This window comes from Camponotus floridanus, unplaced genomic scaffold, assembly GCF_003227725.1.
Source record: "Camponotus floridanus strain SB8 unplaced genomic scaffold, Cflo_v7.5 scaffold38, whole genome shotgun sequence".
NCBI lineage: Eukaryota > Metazoa > Arthropoda > Insecta > Hymenoptera > Formicidae > Camponotus > Camponotus floridanus.
Window position 1 is genome coordinate 275598 of NW_020229525.1, and position 21561 is coordinate 297158.

A 21561-nucleotide genomic window follows, 5' to 3' on the forward strand; every position below is an offset into this window, starting at 1 on the left:
GGTGAATCAAAACGTCTCGCGCACTCTTGATCTTTTGATAAACGACCGCTATAAATAATTACGTGTTTACAATCATATTTTTCTCTCAATTATATTAGTTCATTATATTATTGACAGTCGTAATTAATAATAATAAATAATTATATTACTCTCTAATAATATGATTTTATATCAAACAGCTGTTTTCATTTATCTCGCGTTTTTTCTCTTCCCATAAAGTTTGCTCCAACAAAGAAATTTTGAGAAATATAGGCTCGTAGAGAGAATCCCAGATTCTATCGAAATTCCGAAAACGAGTCGCATACGGTGAAAAGGGAACACGAATTGAAAGCCGATACGACGGCATATGTATTTTAAGAAGGAAAGTCCACGGGGCCCGACATTGGAATGGGGATGGTTCGGATGGTTAAGATGGTTGGGACGAGGAAAATGAGAAAGGGACTCGTGCAGGAACGTTTGTCGTGCAGGTGCCAGGCAGACATTCGTGCGAGATGGTACGTCTTTGAGAACGGGACTGAAAAATGCTCCGTTTTTTTTCCAACGTGCATTTCGACGAAAAGATCTGCATCTGGTGCGAGTGTCTTTTGGTAAAGGAGCGCATATAGTCTTTTGATCGTATGGGGATATTATCGTACTCTGTCGAGACGAGGCGTTCATTCGTAGATTCGTTGCGAGATTCTGCTTATGCAGAATACAAACACACACACACACATATCTTGTTTTCTTTACTTCAAAGTCGCAATACAAGAATAAAGATGCGTTTTACGAGATCCCGATTATAGAGGCCTATTACAAGAAGCAACAAACTTTATACCACTAGTTATCTCGAAATGCGCGTCTTTGCCGTTTTAATTGCGTCTCTTGTAGGAGTTATCTATTCTATTCAAAAATCAACAATCATTCAGACTCTTTGGGACTATGCGAGGGGCGATGCAAATTTTTATACTATGCGGTTTGTTTTACTACTTCGTCAGTCATTCGCGTGATTATCTTTTTTTGAAACTCTTCAATATTCATATTAGTTAGTGTCGACTACGAATCTTGATATCTAATATATAAATCAAAAATTCGATTATGATAAATTTCGATAAAAATCACGTATATTCTGACATCTACTTTGATGCGACGAAAAATATCAATAGATTTATTCACATAAAATATATTTACTTATCAAATTATTTATTTATAAAATATCTTTTATTGTATATTTTATCTCAAATATCGCGAAAAAACAGAAGGTTATGGCATTTTTTAATTTAAAAAATTGTTTTTTAAAATAATTCTTATATATAAAATATATATCTTATATATAAAATAATTCTTATGTATAATTACAAGTAATTAAGCAAACGATACGATTCATTATTTTATTTTACATTTAAAAAAATTAAATAGTAAAATCATATAATGAAAAAAAAATAGAGACGGTTCTCTTATACCAAATCCATTCTACAACGATAGTCTAAATCGATCGTTTCTCTATGCTAGTTTATTTTGAAACGCGTTTTCCTTGATTGCATGTGTCTCTTGTAGTCAAGATTCCGTTTAGATTTCCATGAAAGATTTTAGGATATACTTCTGAAACTATCTTATACGAAATTGTGTCACACAGTTGGATTGACTTGATTTGTATAGAGAATTGCTTTATTTTCTGTAGGAAGAGCTTTTAAAGTTGATGTGTAATTTTCGAAACATTAAAATCGAGTCAAATAATATATAATTTATAATAAGAGAATTACACAATAGGAGTTTTACTTGAAAAAATTTAATATAATTATAAAACTCTTGCAGAGAAAAAATAAATTCATCCGTTGATAAAAATTACCGAAATGCTACTCCATGATAAAAAAGAAATATTATATAAAAGTTTTTAAATAATATATTTATATAAGCTTCAATTAAAACTTTTTATTATGAAAACTTATGGCTCTTAATAGGAGCTTCTCTTTTCGATGATCACTTTATAAATTCATTATCGATACAATTGTGTGAAACTAAAAGATACGCTTTAGTGCTCGGATTAATATCGGTGAAATATAATTTTTGTATCTCTCTCATATGTACGTATTCGTTCAAAATATCGCATCTTTTCACAAATCTCATTGTTTTACGAAACATGAATAATTCTCTTCGGCAATTTCATGCCATACATCAGAAATGTACGTTACTTTTGTCCTATATTGTTCTTTACGCTCGCGAGTGCTCGAATGTTTGTATGAATAAAGATATGAGATCATTACGACCTTTCTACACGGTATCTTGCATCGTACAAAGACGTGCAAACGGCAAACGGATGTTTTCAGAACAAGAGAACGTGACTGCTGTTTTTTCCTCCAGATATATAATGTCTCTATGTGAAAAGGTGTCGATGTATTATTGGCATTTACAGTTGACGCGTCGACGTTAGATCATATCTTTGTGAAAAAAATGTTAACTAGGAACGAGACATTCGCACATTGGCTGTCCGATGTTAAATAATGTAATTTTCTTCCTTTTTTTTTAAATAGATCTTTGTGATATTTTTTGTAAAATTTATTTAAAATATTTGATTAATTATTTATATTTATAAATAATAATTATTAAATAATAAATATTTATAACTAAAAAAATATTTCATAAATGATAATTATTCATAAATACAGCTATATGGGTTATCATACTGTTATTTTTGAAACGGGCGTTAGAGGTCGTGCCATTTATTTTTAATCGAGATGAAACTGACTGAATTTCATTAGCACGGATTTTTTGTGTTTACACTCGTCGATATACTTATGGAGGCGATACTATCGAAATATAAATTTTCGTGTATGATAGTTGCAGGTAGACTAGCAGAAAAGATGAGAGATATTTCAGCCCAAGACAACGCAATCTACGCAAAGTTCTAACTCTGTGAGAGTTATATAAGATGACGCGGCTTAGAATACACTTTATGTACGAACCGCGAGCCTCTTGGCTCCATTTGCATTGTATTTTAAGCCTATTACATAGCGAAGAATAGCAACGCCGGAAAATTTGAAACCGTACAATACAAAATTACAAAGAAACAAGGTACAAAATTATACACACACACACACACACACACTCTCTATCTCTCTCTTTCTCTCTTTTGCTTTTATTGTAATGCGCAATGTCATATTATCAATTTTGACAAGATTATACAGGGTGTCTACTCTCTAGAAATTTTCAGGGATTTCTCTTATATCTGGAAAAATTATGGAATTTTTGCTTGGTCTCGGGGAATTTTGTAAAAAACTCTCTTTGATAATTTATCGTATTGTAACAATCAGCAAATGAATTATATGTTTAAAATATAATATAAATATATATTTATTTTTTTTGTTCATCTACTCAATATTTTACAAAATATTGAATATACGGTATATATTATTCATTGTTATAATTTTTAGTAATAAAAAAATGAGTATTTTATGCAGGTGAAAAATGTTCATCTTTCTTGCAAAAGTTATTAGTATTTCGTTTTTTTCAATACATTTTTATAAAATTAATTTACTTAGAAAGCTTAATTAACTAAGAAGCTCTGTTTTTCTTTCATATAAGTGAAAAACGCATGTAATAAAAATATTTATTTTAAAAAATTGCATAAAAAATTCTTTAAAATATTCTGTTTAATTGGAATTTGGGAAAAAATAGTTGGAAGATGAAGAAATTTTTTTTAAACAGACACCCTATTATATAAAATTTAAATAGAGTTTTTTGTACCAGTTAGAATTCAAAGAACTGGTATAACTTGTTTGTCTTAATTAATCAAAAACGTTTCTCGAAAAAGAAATAAGAGACTTATAAAAGAAATAAGAGATTTATTAGATAAATAGAAACGTTGCAAAATTATTTTTTCATAATTATATATGTTATTTCTTTTTACTTTTTCTGGTTTTTACAATAAATTTACATTTTTTAATAGCATGCGCATATAAATGCTCTATTGATTTTATAGAATCTGTATTTTGTAATTTTTTAATTAAATCCGTATATCGCACTTTATGAAGCTAAAGAACAGTCATTTATAATCCTCCTTAAATGAATGATTCATATACACACTTATGTACATATCAATTAGACATAATGATTAGAAAAAATTCTAAGGAATATTTCTTGAAAAATTATTCATTACATAAGAAGTAATATTATCACTTGTATGACACATCTTTCTTAGTATGCAAGATATTCGATCAATATCGTATTAATTGTTGATTACACATTTTTCGATCAATTTGAATTCATCTTTTTCTGAAACAAATGAGGATACATTTTTAGATAACAGGATATTATTTACATAAAATGCAAAATTATCACAAAGATCGACGTTTCAAAACATTTGTAACTTTTAATTATCATTTTCTTTGTTAACTTAAAAAGAAAATATATTTCGATATATATTACTTTATTATACGAACAAGAAAATTCAACACATTTTTTACGTTGATTAAATATATACATATGTGTTTTTAGGATATATATGTGCCTCAGTCGTATCAAAGAGATAAAAATTTTTAATATCTTTGCGAGCTAAATTTATTCATCTACGACCTCGGGGTTGCTTTGAAAACTCGCCAGGTGCCTCAAAAGTACAAAGTCTTTAAAAACGACGCTACCTCCATCGCAAACTATTAAAGCCGTCGCATAAATACAGATGCCCTGTACGCTTATGTGCTCTCTTCCACAATCTGTCTCTTAAAATCTACAACGTGTATAAAAAAGAGCGAAATCCTAAAAAAATGACTGAATGCACGTCTTTCATAGAGAATAATTTTTAAAAACATGAAAGTTCGGGAGAGAGACTCGTCTCGGTGACACTTTACGATCCATTCAAGGATTGTTTTTGCAAAATTTAATTAAACGCCTCGATAGAGTGGATTTCCTCTCCCGTGATACACGGATGCCTCTTCCGACGCGTTCACTCCGTTGTGTCATGGATCCTCATTGAACCCGGCTCCAACACGATTGCATATTTCGTAGGAGAGGCATGACTCGCCACTCGCACGAGATACGACCTCGAGATGAGACGCGTGACGAGACGTGGTGGGATCATAACGCGTAATCAGTGACGGATCAAGGTCACTCTGCAAAATCGGCCATCCTGCATTAAATTGACATTTTCAAAACAATTTTTTTTTCCAAGGTTTTAATTTAAAATTTCCAGTTAATTTTATTTTAGATAGACGAACAATTATTATATTTATATTAAAGTTCATCATTATAGAATATTTGAATAGTCTGAATATTTTTTATAGCGCATATTGGGTTACGGTAGAAAGAAGGGGGCGAGAGAGAAAAATAATTGATCCTTTCTATTCTTCATTTTTCTGATTTTTCCATTTTAATTTTAAATTAATTTTATTTTAGATAGACGAACAATTATTATATTTATATTAAAGTTGAGTATTATTATAGAATATTTGAATAGTCTGAATACTTTTTTATTACACATATTGGATTACGGCAGAAAGAATAATTGATCTTTCTATTCTTCATTTTATTTCTGATTTTTCCATTTTAATTTTAAATTAATTTTATTTCAGATAGACGAATAATTATTATATTTATATTAAAGTTTATCATTATAGAATATTTGAATAGTCTAAATATTTTTTATAGCGCATATTGGGTTACGGTAGAAAGAAGGGGGCGAGAGAGAAAAATAATTGATCTTTCTTCATCTTATTTCTGATTTTTCCATTTTAATTTTAAATTAATTTTATTTTAGATAGACGAACAATTATTATATTTATTTTAAAGTTGAGTATCATTAGAGAATATTTGAATGGTCTGAATACTTTTTTATTACACTATATACTTTTTTATTGGGTTACGGCAGAAAGAATAATTAATCTTTCTATTCTTCATTTTATTTCTGATTATTTTTTTAATTTTAAATTTTTAATTAATTTTATTTTAACTAGATTGACAATTATTACGTTTATTAAAGTCGCACACGTCCACACACATTTGATTTTTCTATCCTTTATTTTCTAATAATAGTGTATTTCTGTGACGTGTCGGAAATGAAAGATTTTTTGTTATCGGAAATGAAAGATTTTTCGTTATACATGGCTTCTATTAGGCTCTACTAATCCTGCTTAAAACGGGTTCTAGTTTTTCACTCTTGTTTGCTTTTAGTATTTTCATTCAAACTCTCCGCTCTGCGAGTTTTCACCCGACCGGAAATGAAATCTAAGTCTTTCGCCTGTCAAGCAAGCCGTTGTTTTCTACCGGCAAAATTATCCAGATTTCTATCTACGTCAGACAGACAAGAAAAACGATCCGACATTATCTTCCTTCCCCCTCTCTCGGGATATTGGAAATGCGTGTAGCTAATGTCGCGATCTATTTATAAAATCCATGAATTCGATGCGAGAGATCGCGCGGTGTATCCGCTCCTGCGCGCGTCCGATCGCGCCTCACGCTCCGCGCATGCGCGCCGCGCGCCAAACCACTCACTACTGCTACCTGTCGAATCTAACCTCAAACGTCAAACGATACACGTTGATCTTTAACCCTCTCGCGCTCATCCTCGCGGCCGCGATCTTTCGGAAGATTCGTCAACCGTCATTCGCGTCTCGTCGACTCGTCATCGTCGGTGACCTGTTTTGTGAGAGTGCGAGAGTGCGAGTGTTCCCAGTGTTGGATTTAGACTCGGAGAAGCGGTAACGGAATGCGCAATGAGGAGAATGCACCCGGCGCATACGAGAGATCCCCATGAAAGCCAAGGTTACGCGCTTGCACGATGATGTAAGTCTCTCTCGCCAACGATTCCCGTTAATCGCGCTTTAACGGGAACTCTCCGGATCGCGATCTCGTGGATCCTGGCCGCCACGCTTCGAAAATTCTAACCTCGCTATCCGCTCCATCGCGCGAGGTACAGCGGATGTAGGATGTTTTCCCGACGTATTTACGATACAAACGAGCATACGGGTTATCGCAGCAATCGGTCGGGATCATCGAACTTTCGAAACACGCTTATCGTAGAGAAAAAGAGACCAAATGGAGAGAAAGAGTCTTGAATTTCCTTTCCGCTTTTGAAGCATTTTAAAAGCTTGGTGCGAAGCCTGCGTCGAAAATTTCATATTAAAACGTAACGTTATCCTACGTATAATATAAAGGAAATGTTTCTCGTTACATTGTTACCCGAGAAAGGAGGAGAACGGAATATCTTGAAACTACCTCGCTGCGATACGCGTTCCAGTACCACATATGCATAGGTTTTAGCGAGAGAGAGCGAACACGTGTCTCTCTTAATTAAGATCCATTTACACTCGCTCGTAGCGCTTTCGCTTCGCTTTGATTATGAAATGTATCTGAGCATCCGCGAGCGTGAATGAACCTTTAATCCCCTTTATGGATATCCGTCCTCTCTTCGCGTATCGCGCTTTCAGTCGCGATAATCTTTTATTTAGACGAGTACCCATTCAAGTCCTCCACCTTCCTTTCGCTCCTCGTCAAATATATATATATATATATATATATATATATATATATATATATATATATATCTGTTTGAGATATCGCTCCCTCTTCCTCCTCTCGACTTTGCGTCTCTTCTTTCCTCAACACGTAGCCCGGAGGATCTCGTTTACTCGGACAATGGATCTTTTTCGACGAACGGTCAACTTTCGAGCTCGGCTCGGTGGGAATGAGTCCTCGTCGCGCGGGAAAATTGCGAGATTAAATTCGCCAGCGTGCATACGCGCTCTACTCGGTTAACTCGACGGCAAGTAGGAGGAAACGAGGGGCGGCTGTTGTCTATGGATTATGAATCAGACCGGCGTGTCTGGTAGAGTTGGAGCGACGGGAGGGGAAACGAGGTCGAAGGATAAGCGACGGTGATAACGCGGCGCGATCTCTCGATACTCTCTCGTCGCATGCACGCGCTTACGACGCTCGACGTACTCGTGTGCGACCGCGACCGCGTATATAAGGTAATCCAATTTTTACTTCGCATCCGTAACATATATACAGGGTGTCAGGGCAGTCTTCCCAAAAAGAAAAAACTTGTAGCTTACCTCGAGAGCTTTTCAAAACGTTATAATAAAGTATTTGTTTCATTAAAGTCTTCATTTTTTGTTAATTGCAAATTACATACACTGAGGAAAAAATTATCTTGAAATAAAATTTTAGTTTGCTCAAGAAAGATGTTTATTCGGTGGGTATTAATCACGTATTTACTTGTATTCAAAACGTCTGTTTGCTTAAGTTAAGTATTTATTTACATATGTTTAAAAATATATATATGCTTAAAAAAATATAATTTTAAATTAAAAATTTTAAATTTTTTAATTTTAAAAAATAATATATTTAATTTAAGAAATTACAGTATATATTTTACGAAAATAGTATTTAAATATAAAAAGTATATAAATGAAAATAATGTACTTAATATAACATGCATATTTAATTAAAATTAAATGCTTTTGCTTAAATGAAATAAACAATTCCTTCCATTTAAAGCAAAAGTTTGAAACGAAAACAAATTTATTTGATATAAAACAATTTTTCCCTCAGTGTGTGTATATATATATATATATATATATATATATATATATATATATATACACATAAAGGGTAGGGTTAATCTACGAAATATCTCAAAATCCATAAGTTTAAGACAAAAATGTTTTAAACAAAGTTGTATGGCTTGAAGGAGGACATAAGATGGTGCCATTAATTTGACTTTAAAGAATCACCTGAAAATCACGTGAAGGTCACCTCCAACTTTTTAAATGGGACACTCTATATACTTTTGCAGATTCTTGTAGCTTGCCTCGAGAGCTTTCCAAAACACTATAATAAAGTATTTTTTCATTGAGTACTTTTCGAGTAAGGCATAAAATAATATCTTTATTTTACATAAACCATAAAATATCTAGTAAAATATTCATTTTTCGATTATCTTACCCTAATACTTTTATATACAAAATAATGAGTGAATCAATTGGTGTAAAGAAAACACATAATTGTTTCGAAGAAAATATGTAATTTGCAATTAATAAAAAATTAATATTTTAATGAAAAAAATACTTTATTATAGTGTTTTAAAAAGCTCTCGAGGTAAGCTGCAAGAGCTTTTTTTTGAAAAAAGATTGCCCTGACACCCTGTATATGCATATACATATATACACACACACACACACACACGTGTTGATACGTTCCTGTCAATAAATTTGTGACTTTATGATAATAGATTATCGAAAAAGGTGTTTTCGAGATAAGATATCTCGGAAAAAAAATTTAATTGATAGCGCATTAATTTTCGTTAGATTTTTCGCGAAATAACGAATTATGATTGAAATTAACTGGCTTGAAAGATTACATCTACGATGCGATATTTACGGATGCGTATTTAAAATATATATGTACGAAAATGCGATTAACTTTTTTTCAACGAATAATGATGCATTCTCGGATGCGACAATAAAAGGCACTTGCGTATATATTTTCCTTTATAACAAGCGCAATATTTCGCGATGCGAGATAATGCCGATACTTAAAACTCGATCTCTCTTGCGAGTAGTTTGCCCTTAAATTACATAACATACATTTATGACGTACGCGCAGCCGTGCGACTCGATGTCTCGTAAATAAATTGAAAACGGTGTCCTGGGAAAAAGAAGAAGCGACATCGCGTAAAACATACACGTGCGAAATATGTGTGTTTAAACGGGACACTCGTGCACACAAATTGATGCTCGGTATTCTTTTTTTAGCGAGAGAAATGATTAATGAGATAAAAACTCTCAAAGAACGATTGCGAAAATATTCAAGCGTTACGACAAAATTTTTTTTTTTTTGTTTGTTTTGCACGCAGATTTTTTTTAACCTAAAAATACTACCCGATACATATATACATGTACATAATTTGCGCGAATGGTGATAAGTGTTACAAAAAAAGCTGATAAAATTCACGTGATTTAACTGATATATGCGCAAACTTAACGTGTCGACTTTTTCTGTAAAACAGAATTAGAGAAAAATTTCATTCTATGAAATTATTTTACAAGATTGAAGATTAAATCTTTGAATAATTTAAAATTTAGTTACATCGAAAGAAATGTTTGTAATACAAAATTTTTTAAATTTATAATTAAATTCTTATCAAAAACTGATATTCACTTTGTGTACGTAACACGATAAAACTGATATCATTTTACCTATATATTTGTTTGAAATATTTCTAAATAGTTATCTATTTTTAATTATTAGTCTTTCATATCTTAATACGTTATGTTGACTCATAACTAGATAATTGTTTTGCTTACGACATTCCTCGCACAATGTTCTAAGACCAATCGTAATGAAAAATATCAAAGTATTTGTTGTCATTGATTAGGATCGCAAATAATAAATATTTATGTATATCAGGTGAAAAAAGCTGAGGCAATAGCGTTAACGAAGGCGTCAAAAGAATTAAATACAAGAGGTTTAAGTGTCAATCTTTTTTTCCTCTTTTTCCACGAAATATTTTTTCTGAAATTTTGCGAGGATGATAGTGTTTACAAATTCTACACAATATCAATAACACACTCGCAGTCGTCAGCATTGATCTTATATAACACGAATCAAGTCTATACAAGTCACATTTCAAAGAGGAAGAGAGAGAGAGAATTTTTGATTTACGACGCATTTTTTAATATTTTACATAATTTGCACTTGGAATTTTGCGATATTCCATAACGTATCTTTATCACGGAAAGGCTAGAAATATCGCGGTTGCCGCGACGATGTCGGTCGATTCCTCCTTCCTCCTGGCGTTAATTTGATCGCGCGAAAAATAAGACTGCGAGAAATGGGTCGTGATGACGTTTCGCGAGTTCGCGACAGCCGATCACGTGTATCCGGGAGATCAAGGAAGCATCGATGACATCGATCGCGTCTAAAACTGTCGTTGATACTCGCTGAAAAGTGGCAGGGAAGGGAAACAAGTTGACGTTTGGAAATATGCCGAAAAGTATAATGCTCTTTGGAATTTAACGCGATTTAAATTTCATTGATAACTTTCATTTACATTCGATCTTTCAGCTCTTCGCTCATTCTCCTTCTCTCTCTTATTCGCTCTTTCACGTGTTTCATATAAGTTATGTACCATGTTAGCTCGTGTACATGGGCTATTGATCCTAACGCTTCTCCCTCCTGTGCATGTGTTCTCTCGACCCCCCCTCCCTGCATCTCTCTCTCTTTCTCTCTTTTTCTCTCGCGAAGCGAAGCAAGACACATGCATCGCGATATACGGGCGACGAGCTGTCCTCTCTTCTTCCGATACTAATGTTCGCTATTTTTGCACCGTTATCAAGATCTCCGTAAATTTGTTTGTCCATATCTGCGCGCCAGAGACACGTGTTCGAAATTTACTTTCAGCGCGAGACATCGACTGATCCTTGAATTATGACGAATGAGAAATAGTAATGCTCACGTAATTAACGTTCTTTGACAGTTGTATGTATTTTGACAAATTTGCCCGGTGCCTCGCATTTTTTTTTAATATTTAAAAAAAATGCATTCACTTGAAATTTCTAAAGAAAGAGTAATTTATGCGCGGAATAATTTATAGACTCTACAAATACATATACGGGAAAGTACACGTAAGCGCAATTTTATATTTACAAGCCAAACATATTTTCTTTTTCCTTTTTATTACCCGTAGCACATTTATTACCCGTTTTTAAGAAGCGCTCGTAAAAGGAAAAAATATTGGCGCTTAATAAAAAGAAAGTTCGCGTATGTCGAACAATTCCCGTCATATTGCATTTGTCGGGACGTGTCTGGGACATTGGAACATCAGAAATCCGAACTCGCGCGTCTCAGAGGCGACGTATAACGTATTCGCTTATTTGAAATTCATCATTCGTCGACGCATCAGTCGCGAATAATATTTCTGTCCGATGGAAACGCGATCTTAATCTCCGTCATTGCATCTCTCGGCCCTTTTATTACGATCCCCATCACCGGATATTAATCGATATGCACAGAAAAAAGGGACATTCTTGTTTTGAAAATAATTTAATTTGATAAAATTTGAAAAAAATTTAATTTTAACATGGAAATCTTGAAATGAGATTATATTGCGTTAATTAAGGAAAAATATAATTGCTTTTGAATGAAGCTATTTTATATAGTTCAATCAAGAAAAATATATTCTTACGATTTAAGATTTAATTTTCTTGAATGGAAAAGAAACAATATTAGATGGAAAATAGCATTTTTAAATCAAAGATTCTAATTTTTTAAAAATAGAATTAAATATTTATATAATATTTATATTAAATATAATTATATATTCTTGAGAAATGCATGACAATTGCAATATTAAAATAGGACTATAATATTGTTGAAATTTAAAATTATTAAATTGTTATGTATGTACAAAACAATAAACGCGTCAGTTTAAGTATATAAGTTTTGATTTGACACTTATTTTTTTTCTGTGCAGGAAGAAAGAACATTCTTGTTTTGAAAATATATTTAATTTTAACATGTTTAACAAATCTTGAAATGAGATTTATATTGCGTTAATTAAAGAAAAATATAATTGCTTGAATAATTGCTTGAATGAAGCTATTTTATATAGTTCAATCAAGAAAAATATATTCTTACGATTTAAGATTTAATTTTCTTGAATGGAAAAGAAACAATGTTAGATGGAAAATAACATTTTTAAATCAAAGATTATAAATTTCTTAAAGTAGAATTAAATAATTATATATTGTCGAGATGAAAATTACAATATTAAACTAATTTCTTTAAAGTAGAATTAAATAATTATATATTCTTGAGATGACAATTACAATATTAAAATAAGACTATAATATTGTTCAAATTTAAAATTATTAAATTTTTCTAAGAAGATTATAAATTGTTCCATATATACAAAACAATAAACGCGCCAAGTTAAGTATATAAGTTTTGATCCGACACTTTTTTCTGTGCGCGTCGCACGTGACAATTTTTCCCGATCTTCTCGATATTACGCGAAACGAAGGAAATATAATCGCGCATCAATTATCGCGTTTCCTTGGTCACGAATAAACATCGTGGTCAAGTAGAAGGCGCGATAGCTTCGTTTTATTCGTACGAGCGATACGCTGGTACTAGGAGTACAAAATGGAGTCGACGGGGGATGGGAAAGAGCGGAAGGTAAGGGTGGAAGGAGGAGGGGGGCCGAGGGGGGGACGACGGGAAGGCACCCGAAACTTAATGATTCGTCGTAAAGTGAAACGTCCGCAGCGTTCGTCGACGACGACGATGGCGCGCTTCGTATTCGCCGCATGCGTGCGTGCGTGCGTGCGTGCATTCATACGGCAGATCTGACAATACACGTGACGCACACATGTGCGCGTGTGCGCACACACACATACACGGAGAGCGTCTCCTCCTCCTCGCGTTGACCTATGCACGCGTATAACGAACGCTATATCGCGCGCGCATCACCCGTCAGAGGGAGAAAGAATAGATGACAACCGGGCACGGTGGGGGTGTAGAGAAGCTTCGGGGCGAGGAGGGGGGCGAGGAGGGCGGCGGGAAGAAGAGGACTCGCCAGAAGTGGGAGGGGGTCAGTGACCGTTACGTCATCGAGAACCCATAGTCGAGAAAGAGCCTCCATCGGTTCGTTGGAAGAGAGCGAGCGAGCGAATGCCGATTTTAATCGGCGCCAGAAAGGACGGGGCAGCGGGTTTCCACCGAGGGTCCGCCCAGAGGCGTGAAAATTATTAAGACTTTGGTCCGCCGGCTTTCTCGGCCCGCTCAAACTAGATAGTTTTCCTCGGAATGACGGCCGAAAAAAAATGCTGACGGTTCGGAATTTGATGGAAAATGTCAGCCTCGATTTAGGTGTGTGTTAGAAAATTTTTGAGAAATAATTTTTGTGATTTTTCTAAAAAAACTTTTGTTTTTCTCTTTTTATCATTACATCTCCAATTAATTTTTTCTCGCAAACACAATTATACGGAACACATGTCGCGCTTTCTTTTCGAAAGCGACGTTAACAAGCTCTTTTCAGGAACTGCAAATAAAGAGACGACGCGTCAATACTGGATAAATATAAATTAATGCTAATGCTGCCTATGAATGACGATGACGCTATTGAAAATTCCGATATTTTAGAATTTCAGCGCACGTTGACTAGAATTTTTTTTTTTTCAAAACTACAGAGATGCGATATTTACTTTCATTTCGCACTGACTTCGTCTTCGATTTGGCGAAGAATTTTCTCGCGTTCCGTCATGAGTGCCCGCGATGAATTCGTTCGCGTATCACGTAAATCTCTTTGTCCGAAGTAGGTAGATAGGTAGAGTTTCTAGCAAGGTAAAAGCGTTTCGGATGTACGACTGATCCGCTCTATTTCACATCCGTTCGTTTACGACGACCGATCTCCCTCGTGCGAGATAATTTCACTCTCTTCTAGAAGGTTGAGGGATAAATTCAAATCATCGCAAGGAAGCGTTTTATTTTATTTTTCATGGCCACCATTGGACCGAGGAGGCTTGAATTCTCAATTTGTATCGAACTTTAATTGACGAATATATATATAATTAAATCACCGAGCAAAGATTTAAGTTGCATTTGATATAGATTTTACGACATTTATTTTAATCAACGGAGATTTTTAATTGTTGATAAGATATTTTTTTCACAATGAATGAATATTTTATTAAAGGTCCGATATTTTTCGAATTTTCTACGCATTCATGGGCAAAGACTGAAACTCTCTCTTAATGTATACGTCTCGATACACGCAATATATGCGCCAGTCGAGGCCTCTTCCAATGAATACTACGCATAGTGAAAATGCAGATACGAAAGTGCAAGGCGTGACAAAGAATAGCGTATGCTCATATCGCAAAGCGTGCATTTATATGTCGCAATATTCCGTCGCTCTGTTTTTGCGACGTACTTCGCTTTGATAATATACCGCTAAATACAGCCCGTCACGTTACCAGCTGCACAAGAAGCGCATCCATTGTGCGCTTCGTTGTATTCGCTCAGGTCGACTTATATTTTTGAAAAGTAAGCTTTTTCGCGTCGATTGTTCTCGCCGCGAGCTGGCTTATCTCGAAATTGCTGACAATCTTTCATCGGCCCGATTAGTATTTTTGCGCTTCTCGTGAACTTCTTCGGGAATTCGCGCAAGAGGCGAATGATTCAAGATGCATCTGGGATAAAGAGAAACTCTAGCCTTCGTTTCCATCGAGGGGAAAAAGAGAAGAATCCGAAAAAAAGGAAATCGACAGGGCAATTGCGGTTGAACAACGAACTCTCGTCCGTCACCGATTAACCTTCCGTAATCCGTTAGCGAGTAACGCGGGCAGGAGAAGCTGGCCTCGGCGCTTGGTGGGGTCCAGCCGCCTCTGTTGCAGCGATCCGGCAACAGAGAGAAACGGCAACGTCGCACTCTCGAGAGCCGAGCCGAGCGACAGGCGCATTCACCCTTTTCGAGGAGCGCGCTGCGCATGCGCGTCCGTCCGTCCGTCGCGTTGGTACCGACACGCGGAACCGCGCGCGAACACTCCTGCGCGTCTCGTCTCTCTCCTCCCTTTCTCTCTCTCTCTCTCTTTCTCTTCCGCTCCGAACCGGCTCCGCGGCGCATGCGCAAGGGATTCTGCCACGTGTGGCTCGCTGCCGCCGAAATGTCGTCCATCGAGTAGGAACGCTGCCGTGCGGAACGCCAATGGCAACTATTCCGCCGCGAATCGTTTTCGACGCGTCATGCGATTGGCCGGCTGTTTGAGCCGCGCCAGGTACCCATAATTTCTCCTTCGGTTCTCCCTTTGCGGATCTCCCCGTTTCTTTTCGGTACGCTTCTTCCACTCGGGCCCTCCTCTCTCGCTCGGCCGTCTTTTCTTTTCGGCCGCTTATTTCGCGCCTACCCCTTCACCTACATCTAATTTTAAACCTGCACGCAAAATCGAAATGCGTTCTCGCGAGATGACTTTACGCATTCTCGGGTGGAAATGATGATGGAGCACGCATAATTTACGCTGCTATAGCAACAGCGGACGAAACGAGTCGAACGAGCGGCCCGTTAAAATGGAACTGTTGTTTGTTTCGACGTATTCCTAAAATAAAAATCGTGGAAATTATTTATCACGAAAATAAACGGTAACCTTTCGTACAGTTTTAAATTTATCTCATCTTTGGATCGAATCGGAGAATCAAATGTGCATCGAGTACTCCGATATTTTTGTGCATCGAGATAAATACATGGTTGAAACAGAGAAAATGTGAGAAATAACTATCCCGCTATATCAGGTACTGGATGTCGATAATTCCTCGCGAATGTCGCGGGTCAGGCCGACGACTCGCTTTTGCCTGGGGTGCGATCGATGGGAACCTTCGGGGCTGAAATACGCGCGAGAAAGAGAGAGAAAGATGGATCAGTCAGGAACGAGGTCGTTGCTAGACGCGAATGTTATTTGCGTGGGACAAATCGCGCGATCGCGTTCGAGAAAATATGACGTTTTGCATCAGGCGTCAACCCGGATTAACACGTATCAATTATGGATTTCGCCGATCTTGTAATCTATTTCTTCTTAACGAAACTCGATGAACCCCATTATACGGTTGCTTTGCGTTATTTAACAGGCACATGTATATCTATCGGAAAGGTTTTTCATGCGCACAGAGAAAAATGTATCCTCTATTCAAATAAATATTATTTATTTTTAGTATATTATAAGTTTGTATAACCGCAAGTATATCATAAGTTCATCACAAGCATTAAATTTAATTGAATATTTTCTGAATTTTATTAAGTACAGTATTTTAAGAATATTAAATTAAAACAAAAATTTGGTTTGCTTGCTACATAGAATTGACGTAAAGTAAGTTTGATTTTTTTTTTATACAACTTTATAATATTCTTGAAGAGAAAATAAATTCTTCTTCTGAGTACATAATAATAAGATTTTCTAACACTTGTGATGAGTATATTTTAAGACTGTTATCAAGAATATATTCTTTGTTGAAAAAAAATATTACTTGAAAAAAAAAAAAATAAACTGAGTAATCGCTTTTCTTGGTAGAATGATATATTTCTCTGTGTATTCGAATGACAGACAATTCGATTTTTAATTTTTTCTCCAAGAACTAGACTAGCTCTGTACACAGAGAAAAATGTATACTGTATTCGAGTAAATATTATTTATTTTAAATATATCATAAGTTTATATATTCGCAAATATATCACAAGTTCACTACAAGCATTAAATTTAATTGAATATATTCTGAATTGTAAGTGCAATATTTTAGTCAAGAATATTAAAATAAAAATTTGCTTACTACATAGAATTGACGTAAAGTAAGTTTGGTTTTTCTTTGATACAACTTTACAATATTCTTGAAGAGAAAATAAATTCTTCTTCTGAGTACATGATAATGAGATTTTATAATACTTGTAATGATTATATTTTAAGACTATTATCAAGAATATATTCTTTGTTGAAGAAAACTATTACTGTGTACTATTACTATGACTATTACTTAAAAAAAGAAAAATAAACTGAATAATCGCTTTTCTTTATAGTAGAATGATATTTTTCTCTGTGTATCACAAATCTCATATCTCATCTAAAGCGCAGTTAACTCGAATTTAAGAATATGAACGTTTCAATCTTTTATTTCGATTATCGTTTACAGTCTTTTTTTATTATTATTTTAGTAATGGAAGCACTATTTAATCTCGATCTATTACCGTTATCGTGCAAACTTAATCATGCAACCGCAATTTGCTCGTTACTGATTGATGATGCACGTTACTGAGAAAAACTTGCATTTAGCAAGATAGACTATATTCTTTTTTTTTCACATTAACACTCGAACCATTCGATATCGATCCATTCCATTTAACATCTAGTGCTCGATGCTGTCAAGATCACTAATTAGTTCAATTAAATTAATAACCACCGGCGTGATTCCTGACGAGGAGAGTGGAAGTAGAGAAATTGCAATTTTTGCAATCACATTTTTTATTCTGAGTTAACTAGATTTATAGACTCACTCATTAGAGTTTTTTCCCGATAATGAGTTTTTTTTTAACGAAAATTTGATCAAATTTTCTTTTCTTTTAAAGTGGCTTAACATTTATAATTAAAAAAATTCATCTATATTTAAAATATATTATTATATAATAATATATTTTAAATATATTATATTATATAATAATATATTTTAAATATATTTTAAATATTATATAATAAAATATTAAATTATAATAATGATTCAATATAAATAAATAAATACAGTACAATTCAATATAATTAAATATAACTTTAATTCTGCAATATTTTTTTTTATTTTTTTATTACACTATTATTATACGAGTATATATGCTTCTCGGTCCTGCTTATTTCAGGATTAATGCCCCGCAATTTCCGTGCATTCCTTTGCGACGTACTCGCAGCGGATTCAACGTGATTATAGGCTGGTTCGACGAGATACATTCGAGAAATCTCGTCGGCGAGTACCGTTATTCGCGTAAACATCCGACGAGTTAATGAACCAGATCGCCAAGTGAATTAGTCAACTAAAGCGCACATTTAAATTATTATCACGATTCTAGCTCGCTCTTTCTCGTTCTCTCAATGAGAGTTATCAATGCGTACTGTTTAAGCGATAATTTTAGTTCACAATTGCTAGAGGATCCATGATGAAATAGTATACACCAGGTGATTATAAAATATCATTTCGTCAAATGTGTAAAGTATGTTATTTTTTTCTTTACGGAATTTATTACAACGATAAAAATTTAAAAATTCTAAGTAGGCAGATAAAATGTTGATTTTTTGCAGAATATCTTAAAAATATCTATCCAGTTTTACTTCCTCATGTTAGTCTCGCTATAAGTGTTTTGATATTAATCCAGTGGTCTCGAGTAATTCTTGTGTTATCTCGCTCGGTCGTTATCGATGTATATATATTTTTTTTTACATGTATGTCAATAGCATGTAATCCCTGTCTATAAAAACGGTGCGACTATTGAATCCATGCAAGTACAAAATAACACGGAATACTTTTTACGCGATACTATTGCGAATTATTCAATTCGGCAATACATCATTTTATTGACTAAAAAGAGAAAGAACGCGCAATATTAATTAATTGGCGAAATGTTCGAATTTAAGAGAAAGTGTTTTTTTGCCGTTTCGAATTGCAGAATGGCCTTCGGAAAAGGAATCAGAAGCTTCGACGGAATAGTAAACGTGATTGGACAGAGAAAAAAAAAGCGATGGATATCGATCGACTATAAAGTTGTTAGGCCGCTGTCAATCGTATGCTTGACAGTTTTCTTTTTCTTCTAAGCCGGTCAAATTGGATCAACCGTGTGTATGACGTGTGCCGGTGACACACGAGCTGATAAACGAACTGCTGCGACGCGGTTTTGATAACACAAGTTATAACACAAGTTCGTTGAATGATTAATATAAATACTGAGAGATGATGAGATTGTCCTGTGTGTATATCGTTCTGATATCATTTTTATCACTCAGTATTTATGTGTAAAATATTTTTTTCAAAAATATACTCCGTAAATTCATACAAATGCATCATCTATGACAGAATATTTATTTTTTTTATTTATTTACTTATTTTAATAATGTAGAATAAATCAAATCGGGCTTAATTTATTATTGCCAAATGATTAATAATGTTGGTGCGATTTGGATTATTTCGCTGTTTATATTTGCTCCATTTTCTTAAAAACAGGACAGTGCTATAAATGATGAAATTATGAATTCTTTAATAGAATATGAAGAAAAGGAACATGAAATATCGATCTTTAAATCTTTAAATATAGTAATATTATCTCAATGTGCCTATATACTTCTAATCAATTTACCAACTACGGAATATCATATCGGCTCATCTGTTTATGAAAGGCTTAAATGGTGTTCGCAAATGGTGTTGGTTATCTCAGATTGACGCGTTTATATCTCGCGTTTATATCTGTACTTTTATACTTTCGCGTATTATTGTCAAAGAATAAATGAACAATTAAATTACTCGACAAAGTAATATAGAATAGATAAATCGCCCAAGAAAAATCAAATTTACAGTCGCAAATTTAATAACGCGCCTAATAATTGATACAGCAGCGAAAATAAAATAATTTGATCCTCGCGAGACTCTTTTCGCCTCGGGTCTATCGTACTCGAATCTCTCTGTCGTCGAGTCTAATGCAATTTTACGACGATTGCAGACCAACGCAGAGCTATGTCAACATCAAGAGCAGCAGCCCGGTGTCTCCGAGGACGGTAGGAACGGGAGCGACGTACGTGCAGGGTGGCGCGGCCGCGTCTTCCGCGGCGGCCGCGGCCGCTGCCGCAACCGCGGGCGGTCCTGCCGTCGTCGCTGGAGTTAGCACCGCCACGAGCAGCGGCAGCAACGGCGGCGTGGTCGGTGTCCCGAACGTTTTATCCGCAGCGGCAGGTGGTGGCAACAGTGCGAGCAACAGCAACGCGAGCAACGGCGGTGCGAGCGGCAACGGCGGCGGTGGCAGCAACGGTGGCGTCCCGAACGTTTTATCCGCAGCGGCAGGTGGCAACAGCGTGAGCAACAGCAACGCGAGCAACGGCGCCGCGAGCAGCAACGCTGGCAGCGGCGGTGGCGGCGGCGGTGGCGGTGGCGGTGCCGCGAGTGGCACTCCTTACGTCACTCTACCATCGATGCTCCGTTACATTCATTCCTATCCGCCGACCTCGGTGTCGGCGCCGGCGGTAGCGGCGGTCGTCACCACCGCACCGTCGCCGGCGGCCCCCGTGCCCATACCCGCTCCCGCGCCCGCACCCCCTCCGAACCAGCCGACCGTCATCGCCAGCCAAACACCGCCGCCGCCGCTCACCGGGACTGCCTATACCGCGAGAGACGCGTATCGCGCCGGCACCACGAACGTAGGTATTTCCATGGCGCGAAACTGCACACACACATATATATATATATATATATATATATATATATATATAAATATATATATATATATGTGTGTGTGTGCGCGCGCAAACGCTTCCTCGTCACCTTTTCCTAGAGGTCTGTCGTCTCGGTCGGGATATCCCCGATATACGCGCATGGCGTCGCGACGCATCGAACGGTCACGGTCACGCGAGCATGCCCGGGAACGACGAGGATTCCTTTTTTTTTCTCAAGAGCAACTGTAAAATTGCAATAAAGTCGAGAAATAGCTACGGGAAACGGACAAGTTCCGTCTCGAGAAAATTGCTTCTTTCAACGCTCCTCTTGTTATCCTCCTTTTGATATAAATATTTGAATATTAAGAAAATGAACGCGTACACGCACACGCGCGCGTACAAACACATGTATAATGGCGTGGATTTTCAGCTTTTTATGGAGACTTTGTTTTTAGACTTATTTACGTTTATCTCGCGATTTCTACAAATTAAGGCCATTGTTGATGTATAGTAAGTAAAAACTTGAAAAATGAAGAACTCGAATTTTTTTCATTTTCTCATTATTCGAAACAATCTGTAGAAGATTGATACCGTAGAAAGCTTACGTGGTTGTTCGCTAGCAATTGAGTCAATTGAAAGCAATTCGAAAAAG

General features: G+C 35.6%; 1 protein-coding gene across 5 annotated transcripts in view; it reads left to right on the forward strand.

The window, feature by feature from the left end:
• LOC105253422 (nuclear receptor corepressor 1) overlaps positions 1–21561 on the forward strand; it is a 71614-nt gene that overhangs the window by 13230 nt on the left and 36823 nt on the right. For 4 of the 5 annotated variants that reach the window (XM_025411156.1, XM_025411157.1, XM_025411159.1 and 1 more), the window contains exon 3: positions 20204–20894. In XM_025411156.1, coding sequence (XP_025266941.1) covers positions 20204–20894 — 691 coding nt within the window. Of the gene's footprint in view, positions 1–6492; positions 6751–20203; positions 20895–21561 lie in introns of those variants that run through there. The other variant, XM_025411160.1, reaches the window with a different exon arrangement.